The sequence below is a fragment of the Colius striatus genome, chromosome 3, assembly GCF_028858725.1.
Source record: "Colius striatus isolate bColStr4 chromosome 3, bColStr4.1.hap1, whole genome shotgun sequence".
Lineage (NCBI taxonomy): Eukaryota > Metazoa > Chordata > Aves > Coliiformes > Coliidae > Colius > Colius striatus.
In genome coordinates, this window is record NC_084761.1 from 14748410 (window position 1) to 14760573 (window position 12164).

At 49.0% G+C, this 12164-nt stretch overlaps 2 protein-coding genes across 2 annotated transcripts; one reads left to right on the forward strand and one right to left on the reverse strand.

Annotated features, from left to right (window-relative positions):
* Positions 1 to 205: 205 nt before the first annotated feature.
* Positions 206 to 7055, forward strand: CPSF4 (cleavage and polyadenylation specific factor 4). Its single transcript, XM_061994347.1, has 8 exons — positions 206 to 437; positions 1314 to 1364; positions 1862 to 2014; positions 2815 to 2910; positions 3066 to 3159; positions 3620 to 3692; positions 4559 to 4651; positions 5989 to 7055. Exons 1-8 carry the CDS (start codon positions 335 to 337, stop codon positions 6055 to 6057), a joined length of 732 nt encoding a protein of 243 aa, XP_061850331.1. The 5' UTR covers positions 206 to 334; the 3' UTR covers positions 6058 to 7055.
* A 930-nt stretch (positions 7056 to 7985) lies between these two features.
* ATP5MF (ATP synthase membrane subunit f) lies at positions 7986 to 9702 on the reverse strand. The gene is made up of 4 exons (XM_061994351.1): positions 9639 to 9702; positions 9441 to 9548; positions 8530 to 8646; positions 7986 to 8175 (listed from the first exon to the last, which is right to left on the reverse strand). Exons 1-4 carry the CDS (start codon positions 9652 to 9654, stop codon positions 8147 to 8149), a joined length of 270 nt encoding a protein of 89 aa, XP_061850335.1. The 5' UTR covers positions 9655 to 9702; the 3' UTR covers positions 7986 to 8146.
* Between the last annotated feature and the right edge of the window lie 2462 nt (positions 9703 to 12164).

Here is a 12164-nt window from a genome sequence, read left to right on the forward strand (position 1 = left end):
GCGGGGCCGGGGCGGTGCGGGACCCGGCCGCCTGCCCCGCGGCGCCTGCGCGGCCGGAAGGGGCGGGAGCGAGCGCGAGCGGCGCGCGGCGGTTGGCGGAGGCGCGCGCGGGGCGCGCTGGGCCGCGGGGTCGGGGGTGGCTCCCGGCATTCCGCGGGCGGGCGGCGCGGGGCGGCGAGGTGCTGCCGCCGCCGCCTCCCCTCTCCTCAGGCGCTGCCGGCGCGAAGCGGAGCGGGCCGGGCCGGGCCGGGCCGGGCCCGGCCGCCCGCCGCCCCCCCCCCCTTCCACCATCCCCCCCCTACCTTCCCGCTGCCGCCGCCCCCCAGCCGCCACCATGCAGGAGCTCATCGCCAGCGTGGACCACATCAAGTTCGACCTGGAGGTGGCCGTGGAGCAGCAGCTGGGGGCGCAGCCGCTGCCCTTCCCCGGCATGGACAGTGCGTGCGGGCGCCGGGCGCTGCGCGTCTTCCTCCTCGGCTGGGGGCAGGGGGAGAGGGGCGGGGGGATGCCGGAGGTCTGAGACCCTTGCTCAGGTTTTATGCCTAGATTCACCCGGCTTTGGTCTTCCTCGTGAGGTTTCTGTCTTAACATAGATGCTCTTCTTTCCTGCTTAACGGATGCTGCAGTTAGTACCCAGCCAGGCTGGAAGGTGGAAGTTGAGGCATTTTCATGAATAAACATCACTTTCCTGAACAGTACTTTATTATGTTTTTTCATTCCCTTTTGATAGATGAGGCATTTTGATGGCAGGATAACAGCACCTTTAGTTACATCTCTGGCTGACAGCACTTTCCTCCTGTCTAATAATCCGATACAGGTTGTCTCAGGAGCCTTCTAGTTTGCTGAAATTTTCTGGCCAGGCTACTAAACCTGTGCGTTAACTCACAAATTGTGATTCCTGTCAGTCAGGATCAGCAAGGGATCATAGAATGGTAAAGCACTAATGGTTGTGTCAGGCTGTTCTGTCAATAAACATGAGACTGCTGTTGCCAGGGCTGTAAATGCAGTGTTCGCTGATGTGATTGATTGAACAGCAGAGCAAAGCCCAGTCGACAAAACCTAAATATCTGAAAAACAAAACGAGTGCTGCCAAATCTCTGCATATTCCCCTTGGTGTTCCTCAAGGAGAATACAGATACCCCCAAGGGCCAGGCCTGAATAAAGAACTTACTCAGGAGAGCAAATTTCCCACACCAAACCACTGCTTTGCTTTTGATGCTGAGGACCAGATTGTGTTTCTGGGGAAGGAAGTATTTTAAAAGTTGCCGTGACACCTTGTTGAAATGAATTTTGTTTCTTTGTTCTCTCCACAGAATCAGGCGCAGCTGTCTGTGAATTTTTTTTAAAAGCGGCCTGTGGAAAAGGCAAGTGGTATTTCCAACACCATTGTACTCATGGGCGTGGAAGGGGAGGAAGCTAGATTGGCTAGCACTGTCTAGGGTGCTTTAGTGTTTTGTAAAGGTGAGGGGATAAACTAGATGGGGGATGAAACTGAATGATAGTGGGATAACTGCAGCAGTGGTGAAATAACAGCATCTAAAAAAACCCAGCTTGGGAGGTAAATGAGCAAAGCTACCTGGAAAGAAGGGCTTGGACTGCTGTGGATGTGCCTGCGTTAGTTGCTGTCATTTGTGGTTGCCAGGATTAAGAGTTGGAGCCTACGTTGCTTAGTTTGTTAGAGGGTGACATAACACTTGTGTGAGCCTCTCTGTTTTGCTTTTGCCACTAAAGGCTAAATTTGTAAGAAAAAGTGATGTCTTTTAAACCCCTCTTGCAGAAGGAAACCAAAGTACCTGTACCTTCTTGCACTGCAGATGTTGACTGTTCCTTTTACCTTCTTCCTTGCCCCATTCTTCCACAGGAGGCATGTGCCCGTTTCGACACATCAGTGGGGAAAAGACAGTTGTTTGCAAACATTGGCTACGAGGACTGTGCAAAAAGGGAGACCAGTGCGAGTTTCTGCATGAGTATGACATGACCAAGATGCCTGAGTGTTACTTCTACTCCAAATTTGGTAAGGGGTGTTGTAGCTCCTACTTAGCGTTCCTTGCTGGAGTGGGAGGCTGGTGAAGAGCATCCTGGTACATCCCTCTCATCCATCTTCAGAGCGTTACAGTTCTTCTGCTGCATCTGATGATGTTCTTAGATTGTAGTATTTTTTTTTTAGATCTACTTAGTCCTTCATCTTCTTATCCCCCTCAATGTGTGGCGTACTGTAGATGTCATCTCTCTCAAGAGCTTGTCGCTTAGGGGCAGAGGGGGGAAGTTCCCATTTGTATCGGGTTTTATGCCTTACGTTCTGTTTTGGGTACGAGATGAATAGGCCGAGCAGTTGGTCTTTGCATGACTCTTATTTTGGGGAGTTGATGAGTAGCAGAGGGCATGGGGGTGCAAAACTTTTATGCACTTGCTTTCCAGCTCTGGAGATCTGGACATAATGAGGCAACTTGCTGTCAGAAACTTACAGTCTTGTAGGTTTCCTTGGATTGAGGTTAGTGTGCAATTTGTAGTTTCTCCACACTTCTGGTGCACTAAATGTTTGGTTTTTGTTCTCATGACTGCTCTTTCAGATTTAGTTTCTACATTGTTTTTAAAAGCACACATAAATAATCCAGTCCAGTAGAACTTTACTCACCGGGAGTGAGTCCTTGGTGTCCTCCATCTAGGTTAAGGCAAGCAGTAAGACTGTTGTGCCTGAACTTATCAATGCTGGTAACAGCTTTGTGGGAGCTACGTGATCCAGGTAATGTTTTGAGAGTCACTTGGTCTTGAACTGGCACTGTTGATTAAGGAGTGTGTTTGCCTTTGGTACAGGGGAATGCAGTAACAAAGAATGTCCATTCTTGCACATTGACCCGGAGTCTAAGATCAAAGACTGTCCCTGGTATGACAGAGGCTTCTGTAAACATGGTATGTATGTCACATAGGTGCTGCTTCTTTGGCTATAAACCAAGGGTAGGGTGTTGCCGTTCTTCCTTTGCATGATCTGCTCGTGTACTTGCTGCTGCTGCTGAGTGCTGGGGTACCTGGATGTTGAAAGTGAACTACTGAGCTTTGTCTTACAGGTCCCCTCTGCAGACACCGACACACCCGAAGAGTCATTTGTGTGAATTACCTTGTAGGATTCTGTCCAGAAGGGCCAACCTGTAAATTCATGCAGTGAGTATGCTCCCAGGCTCGCCCTGGAATCTGGTGTTTCCCTTGTCAGCTGGTGTATGTCGAATGAGGGTCCTCCAGTGCTTCACAATGGCTTTGGAGATCCAGCCAACGTTGAGTTTGTTGTGTGGATTGGAGGATATGGGGTAGGGCCTCTTTAGGGAGTTACCAGTAAGGCTCTCAAGTGGTGACCAGATGCCATCAGTACAGCAGGATCACGTGGGTTTATATTCCAGAGACTTTACAGGTAGAGGGTTATACTAGGTAGGGAATTCTCACTTTTGCATATTAATTGCTGAGTATCAGAATGCAAAGAGAAATGGGGAGGGGGAGGTTTATTTCCTGCGAGATTAATCTAATTGGCTGAATGTTTGTTTTGTCATTTGGAGTTACTTGACTGAGCTGATGGTAAACTGTTGCCATATGATTTGAGAATCAATTTTCTTGTTTCTCTCTAAACCAGCCCTCGATTTGAACTGCCAATGGGAACCACAGAGCAACCACCACTGCCTCAACCAACACAAACACAGCAAAAGGTACACAGTTCCCCTGCCTCCCCTACACAGGATTTCCCACGCTGCTTTAGGAGAGAGTATATTGGCTGGCAGTCAAAACTGGACACCTGAGCTCTTGAATCTGGCTTGCTGGAACACTGGAGAAATATTCAATGAGAGAACACCTTTCCTATTTTACAACAGGGTGTGATACTCTTTTGTAGTTAAGAACTTAAGAACAAATCCCAGTAAACCACAAAGCACTGTCCCTTCTCTCCCCTTCTCCCAGCCTTCTAGTGTCCACCATCTGATTGTAACAGACTGCTGCTGCCTTCATCCTGGGACCCCGGTGTTTGGCTTTGTTCAGTTTCCCCCTTTGCCTTGGTTAACCTTTTTTGTCCTTAGCACTGTCCTCCAGTGCAGAGGCCAGCAATGGCAGTTCTGTTCAGGGCACTGCCTGGAAAGCAGAGGGTGTCATGCCAAAATTAAGCAGTGATCACCTCTGAGTGCCATTGTGGTAATAAAAGCCCTGCAATTGCTCTGACTCTGCAGGAAGTCTAGCTGCAGAGCAGTGCCACGTTACACAGAAGCACATCATACATGGTTGTGCATCAGTCTGCCAGTTTTTGTAACCTGTGTGATGTCTCTTGGTGATGGCAATGATATTTTAGCAGCTTAAACCTACTCTCTAGATTTGCTTTCCTGAGAAAAGCAGGATCACTGGGCTTTGTGAGCCTCAGTGCTCGATTTCTTCGCTCTGGTAGCACCCATACACAGATTTGGAGGGAAATGGATCATTTGATATATGGGGTGCTTTTTTTTTCCCCCCCTTCTTAACAAAATGGCAACTGCCAAGGTCTTTAGCCTCAATGCACTTACTGAGTCAGAACTCTTCTCCCTACCAACAGAGAACACCCCAAGTCATTGGAGTCATGCAGTCTCAAAATAACAACACTGGCAACAGAGGACCCCGGCCGTTGGAGCAGGTCACCTGCTACAAGGTAATTTGGAGGAGGGGGATGAGGAGGTAAAGCAGAGGGTGCTAGCTTTAAGAAGTCCAGTCACCTAGGCTATTTCATGCTGCTGGTTGCTTGCCACAGGTGAAGGATCAGACTGTTAGGATGGTGGTGGTGGTCTTGCAAAGGGTTTTTTCACAGTGTGAAGAGGTTCTTGGTGTGCCCTGACTGGTAGGTGTTAGGGTTTGGTGTGTGGACACAGCTGTGGGAATTAGCCCTGAGTTCTGAGGCCTCTTGATGGCTGGTTTGCCAGCTCAGGGCCTTGCTGTGACAGTTAAGGCTGCTGTAGGACAGACTTTGCTCATCACTACTGAACAGGGAACACCACCACAATGGCAGTTAAAGGACACCAAGTAACTGTACATTTCAAAAACAGACTTAATATTAATTTGCTTGCCCTTGATGACTCTGAAAAGATTTTCTTCCTCCCTGAAAGGTCCTTGTGAGGAACAGAAATTGAATATGCAAAGAGTGTCCAGTATTTCAGCTGTAAATGCCCCCCATTGCTGTCAAACCAAGGAATAAGCCTTTTACCTTGGGTGCTCATTGAGGAGCACAGTGAGACTTGTGAGATGACAAATTTCCATCTCTCTGTATTTTTCCACAAAAGCCATGACCCTTCCCACTAGAAAAGGGCAAAGAATCTTCCTGTCCCATCCACTTTGTTGCATCTGTGTACCTGCCAGCTTCCGTGCCTTAAGTGCTTGTTGGGGTAAAAAAAACAACAGCTGCTTGTGTGGGTAAAAATCACTGTGATTGGACAGGGATATTAAGTACCTGAATCCATTTCACTGAAAACCTTCAACAGCTGCTTATTATTTTAGCAGCAAGCAAATGATGTGTCTGGAGAATGCTGTTGCATCTGATATTGGCATTTCCCTCTGGGTTTGAATAGCTTCAAGGTGCAAAGTCATGACTCTGTCGTCAGATGCCCTTTTCTCTGTTTAATTCAGAGCAGCTGATCAGGAGAGTCCCCGCAGCTCTCTGTTACATTGCCTGTCAGATGGAGGAGTCTTGGCAGCTTCAAATGTTGAAATTCTTGTGTTTTCGTAGCAGTGTGCTGTGGACTCTCCCCTCGTAGTGTGTTGTAATAACATCATGTCAGGTTGCTCCCAGCACAGAAGCAGCTTTTGCTTCCATGAGTGGAAACAGCCCATAAATCGTGTCCCATGTGACACCATGTTTCCCTTCACCTGCTAAACCTTCCATACACAGAAAAGCTTCCAAATCGGAGTGGTTGGTGCTGCATCAACAAAGGCAGCTAGAGTAGGGGGTGGAAAAAGCTGTAACTGTGTAATAATTCCTCTCTCTTTCTCTTTTAGTGTGGTGAAAAAGGTCATTATGCCAACAGATGCACCAAAGGACATCTGGCCTTTCTCAGTGGACAGTGAGAGAGCAGAAGGAAGAGTGCAAGGGAGCCATTAACACTGAGAAAAGGTTTCTGCCTAGCACTACGTCTTGAACTATTAATCAGGTTGTTTTTTAATGCCATTACTGAAAGAACTGGTGAGAGGCTGGCTGCTGCTAAGCAACATTTTTGTAATTGTCCACAACTTTTTTTTATGTTTTAACCTTTTTAAAATAGATTTTGGCCTCCATCTATTTTCATTGAGCCCTGCTGAAAGGTAGATCTAAAAGCCAATAGATATGCAAACCCTTCGCCAGCGCAGCGCTCCCCATAAACGCGTCTCACAACAGTGTTTCTTTAAAGTGTTTTCCTTCTGCCACTTCTCTGTGGAGAACCTGCTGCGTTTCAGCCCTCCCTGTGGAAGCAGGAAGACTGACTGGGAAAACTAGTACTTGAAATGCCTTCCCTTCAGTGAGGAAGCAGGGATTCTGCTGTCCTGTAGCTCTTGAAAAGGAAAGTCGTGCTCCCAGGCCCAGCCTGTTTGTAGTCAGTAGCTTGACCTGGTGGCTGACTTCGCCCATCATGTACATCAGGCTGTAAAATTCTCATCCACTTGCTTTGTTTCCTTGCTTCTTGCTGTACTGAAGGTTAGAAATGAATCTTCTGGGTGAGAACTGATCAAGGGGAGGATAAATTTGCCCCTCTCTGTTTAGCCAAGCAATGAGGAACAATGATTGTAGGAAAGCCAGGTCTGTGCTCATTTTCTGTTTGCAAAAAGCAAGAAAGGAAATGAACATGGCTTGAAAAGTAGGAATAACAGAGCCTTGTCTCAGCCCCACCCCCCCGTCGCCCAGCGGGTTTCCCATAGCCTAGAGAAGACCTAGAAGTGCAGATGTCTATTCTTATGGAACACTGCTTTTAAAGGTGGTAGAGCATTCTTCTGAGAACAAGTTTTGTGCAAGCCAAAACTCATTCATTATATGAGAAGACTGTTTCAAAAGGGCCAATGATAAAATGTGAATTAAAAACAAAAAAATTGCACCTACTATGTGAGCCTTATTGATTCTAACCCCTCTCTCTTGTTTGCTGCCTGCTTTTGTACTTTGTTTTTATTGAAATGTACCGATGGAAAAAGCTGGCTGTGAATTTGTTTTTCAAGAATGTGCCAACATAACTAGATGAAGAGAAGTGGCCCAGAGCTTATGGTGGTCTGATGACTCTGGTTGTTTCACCGTGGAATCAGTCAGAAGTTTCAAGTCTAAGTGACCATGGTGTAACAGACTTCTCGTAACACATTATGGTCCCAGAGGCTGAATGGTGGCCAGGCACATGGAACTGTGGTGTCTGGCTGCCTTCCCTGGCTAGTTCAGGGGTCTTCACTACCTGAACAGATTTTCTGAAACTAAAAGCCTTCCTGCCACCACTGAAGCTCCTGAGAGATGATTCTTATCCCTTAGGAAGAGGTTTTCCTTCTCAAAGTTTTCCTTTCTTACATTGAAAGTCTTTTTTTGTTTTTAAGCTTATCCCCATCCAGAGTTACTAACTAGGTAAAGTTTTGATAGAAATGGTTTATCAGAGGTAAGAAGCATTAGAATCCCTATGGCAGAATTTGAGTTGTGGACTTAAAGCTAAACTGACCTCATCTCAGACAGCATTCTGCAGTGATGGGAAACTGCCCAAATATCTCCAGTCCCTGGCTGCAAGCCTGACAGAGAATCACAAACACGTGGCCACACCAACAAGCCCATATTTTGTTCTTTCACATCAAAACACAGCCTTTCAGCTCTCCACAAAGGCCATTAACAATCAACCCAATGCTTTTCACTTTTATCAGTCACTTAAATAGGAATAAATTCTAACATTTCCCCCAGTTCATGTTGCGACTCAAGCAGCAGATGCTTTCCTAGCCCTCTCCAAGCTTCTCATTGGGGAGGAAGCTCTTAAGAAGACAAAACTCACTCCACAGTGAAGTCAGTAACAAGAGCGTGAGCTCTGCAAGTGTGTGCACTTTATTATTGGTCATAACGGTACAGATGTTCATAGGAATAGTTCTAATGTCTTCTGTCAGGAAAAGGGTTCCAGTAGCCAAGGCTGTTCCAGAAGCTGTGCCTTCTCTTTCTGACATCCCTGCTTCAGTGGTACTTCCTGAGGCGCTCGTGCTCTGCACCATTCAGAGAAGAGCAAGTTAAGTTTTACTGACGTCACGAGAAAGAAAAGGCAACCCCTGAAATTACAAGGCTCTCAAAAAAAATCTGAGTACGTGGTTTCTAAGTACTGTCAGGTCAGACAGGCACAGACATCTAAGCTTTCTTCACCACCACAAAAACACTGGCCACGTGATCATTTACTGAGTGAGCGCTCACGTTTTTTACGGCTGGAAGAAGTTTCCTTGCCCACAGTCTCAGACTGAAGCAGCAGTGGCTAACACAGCCTTTCCTTTTATTTCCAAAAGCAGCTACAGATTAATTGGTTTTGTTGCCCTGAGCTGCCCTACACACACTCAGCTTTTACTTACTGAGGTGACTGTAGCTCCAGATGTAGCTGATGACAACGTAACCCGCAAGCACCATGGAGATGCCACCCAGGCCCCCTTTCTTGACGTTGATGTATTTATTGTAGTATCTGTCATAACCTGTGTAGGAGAAAAGTTTTCACAACAGCCAGTTCTGGGTCAGAAAGAAGCAACCTGCTGTCACACAACTAGAGGAAATGGTTTCTATGGAACATCCGAGGGTCTCAGATTTAGTCTGAGAGAAGGCCACCTGTTTGTTAGTAAAAGTGAACTCAAATGGTGCTAATGCTAAGCCTTAAAAAAGTAGAGAAAGAAGCCATTTATCATTTTCCCTAAGCACTTTTGTGACTTCAATGAGCTCAGGCTGCTTTTGAATTTCATTCTTTCATGCTATTGTATATACATTATATGTATACATTATGACATTTGACATTTTCTGTTTAAATCTACCTGAATGGCATATCTGTACCTACAGCAAAGGGCACTGGTTGAAACTTTTGCCAAGTGGCCTATAGAAGCCCAGTGTCCTTATCATCCTTAGGGCTCAACTGCCACCTTAAAAGAACTGTAATCTTGAGACACCTCAAGATTTTAAGTAAACAGGTTCAGGAGTAAGGTCACCGCATGTCCTCTTTATACACGAAGGAACACTGAAAGCAAACCTCCGATGGATCAAGCCCATGCGAGAAACAAGTTTACGGATGGGAGAACAAAACCCCCGAAGAGGCACCGTTCTGGGAACGCAAAAACCGGCCCCGGAGCAGCCCCTGAACCGCTCGATCCCGCCCGGCCCCGGCCACCGGCCACCGCAGCTCACAGAGACGCCCAGGCGCCGATGAGCCCGGCTGTATCAGGAGGAGGGACTGACGCGGGCCGGGCGCTGCAGGGCTGCTGCCGCCCGCACCGCCGCTCACCTCTCCGCAGGGCGCCCGCGATGCCCCCGGGGGTGAAGTCCCTCATGGCCAGCCAGGTGGGCAGCTGGCCCAGCTTCACGTCCATCAGCTTGGTGTCCTTGAGCAGAACTGCGGCACAGAGAGAGAGACACGACGCGGTCAGAGGGGAAGGGAGGGAAGGAGGCGGCCGCGGTCACCTTGCGGGGCCGCCGCACTCACCCGGCGGCTGCGCCATCTTGCCGCTGCTGCGCTGCGCCGCCGCGCGGGCTGCCGGGAGGGGAGGGCGGGCCGCGGGGGCTGCCGGGAGCGCGGCCGTGGCGGCGGGGGGCGGGCGCTATGGCGGGTGGGTGCGCGGCCTGTCCTCCGCACGGGCCCGCTCAGGGGCTGCGGGTCCTGCCCGCGCCGTGTCCCACAGCCGGGGGGAGCGGTCTCCCGATCGGGGCTGCGCACGCTGCCTCAGTTGTCACCGGCGCTGCGCCGAGGCCTGCTTGTCCGGGGCCCCGGCAGCATGGCGGCGTGCCCGGGGCTGGGGGACACTCTGAAGGGTTCTCCCTTCCCCAGTGCCGCTCCGGAGGGTCTCCGCGGCCGGGCCCCTTCCCGGGACGCGCTGGCCGAGCGACGCGAGATGATTTCTGCAGGGGCAGGCCAGCAGCCGCCACTATGCCCGCCGTGCCTTTACCCGAGGTCAGGTGCCAGCATTTGCCAGGGCTGCAGAGCTGCCAACTCCTGTAGATACTGAAACCTGCTGATGAGAGAAATCCCAAATCATCAGCATTGTCAGGAGACATCATCAGCCTTGTCTTTTGGGGGCTGCTGATGACCCACAAATGAACCTTTTCCTGTGTGCTCCGAAGAAGTTGCACTTGCAGGCAGTATGTGCTGCAACAGACATCTCAGTTTGTTGTGTATTGTAAGAGGTGAGAGTTTCTCAGACCTTCTTCCTGGGGTCACCTGCCCTCTCCTGCAGTGTTCTGAGGTAGCTCCAAGGTGAGAGGAGGAATATCAATCTGTATTTTTCACTGGGATTAGGTGACAGATAAGGTATTGTGTGACCCCATTTCATTGCCCTATCAAGGCTTTTTTTCTTGTGGAAACACTCTGTGTTTTACTGCAGCTCTACGGGAAGGATGTCACAGGCAAAAAAGAGAGGCCAGGCCTCAGTATGCAGTGGAAGGAAACCTATGTAGCCAGTGGTGGGAGAGGTGACATACACATAATGACAACTTTCGCCGTCGTGGGATGACAAAGAGTCTCCCGCATTTATTTCGAGTTCTAAGCGTCTTTCTCAGGGATTTGGTGCACTCAGGCCCTCAGAAGATCCACCCTGGGCAGACACAACACCTGCAGAGCTGGTGGTGGCGGGACGAGAGCGGGTTATGCGGAAAGACTCCAGCAGGTGTCAGCCGCGCTTAGCAGAACGCCGAGCTGGAAAGGTGCTCTCCGCTAGCCTGCCCTCTGGAGGTTTTAAATCGAATTGTTCAGGTTCAAAAAATTGTGTCGGCTTTCGTTGGTTATCGTGCTGAATCTGAAAAGCCAAGTGATACAGCAGTAAACAGGGAGCAGCCATCCACCGCTGCTTCTGACAGGTCAGCCAGCACCCTGGATTGCCTCGATATTAAATCTCCAGCCCACAGAGGACTGTTAAAATGGATCAGCGAAGATGAAGACTAAATTAAGGATGTTCCTCCTGCCAGTGCAGGATTCTTGCATGAAAACCTGTGGGGTTTGTGTTACCTGGTGTTGAATGAGTTGAGGCACCTCATATGGCACCTCGGTTGTCTCAAGAGATAGGGCAGTCTGTCACACACCTCACTCAGAGGCTGGTCCATGTGTCTAGCTTCAGCCACTATTTCCTGTAATGGGTTTATTTGCATTGAATAGTGTTCTCCCATGACAGAAGGGAATAGATTACTGCCTGGTTTGGTCTTTTACTGACAATCAGAAAGGAGGATTAGGGAGGTACAGTGTGCCTGATCACTTGAAGAAAAGGTTCCAAGTTTAGTCCCAGATAAATGGGTTAAAAATCCCCTTATTCGATTATCCTTTATTTTATTATTGGACTTTACCGGTAGCTATCATTTTCTTGCTGAAGTGTCCCCTCATGAACTACCATGTGGCCTTTTTACAGTATTCACATAAAAGCATGCTTCATACTTGCCTCCCTCATTCTCGCAAGGCAACCCATTGTTTTAAATAGGATTACTCATGCAAGGCAGATTAATTCACCTACAGGGAAAAAAAGCCTCATTTTAAGAAGTTCCCTGCAGAGCAGAAGAGCACATTGAGTTGCTTACAGCAAGGCCTGGGGAAATTTGGTTTGCGAGAGTAGGAATGGAAGTTCATAACAAGGATACATCTCCAATGCAATCAGGGTCAGCAGTGACCTAAGCCTTGACCTGAGCTGCCCACACTGGTAGGGTGAGAAAGAAATCACAGAACCCCAGCATGGTGAGGGTTGGAAGGGACCTCTAGAGCTCATCCAGCGTGATCTCCTGCTAAAGCAGGTTCCCCTACATCAGAGGGCACAGGCATGTGTCCAGGTGGGTTTGGAAATCTCCCCAGAGGGAGATTCCACACCCTCCCTGGGAATAGTGCTGTTGTCTTTACACCATCTTAATCCTGAACCAAGTGGGAAGAGTTGAACGGTGCAAATGTGTGAGAGGTTCTGCAGCACACGTCTCCTCCCTTGGACTCGTGGTGCTGGCCAAAATGCAGGGTCCTGTGGGTTGATCCAGATGGGAGGAG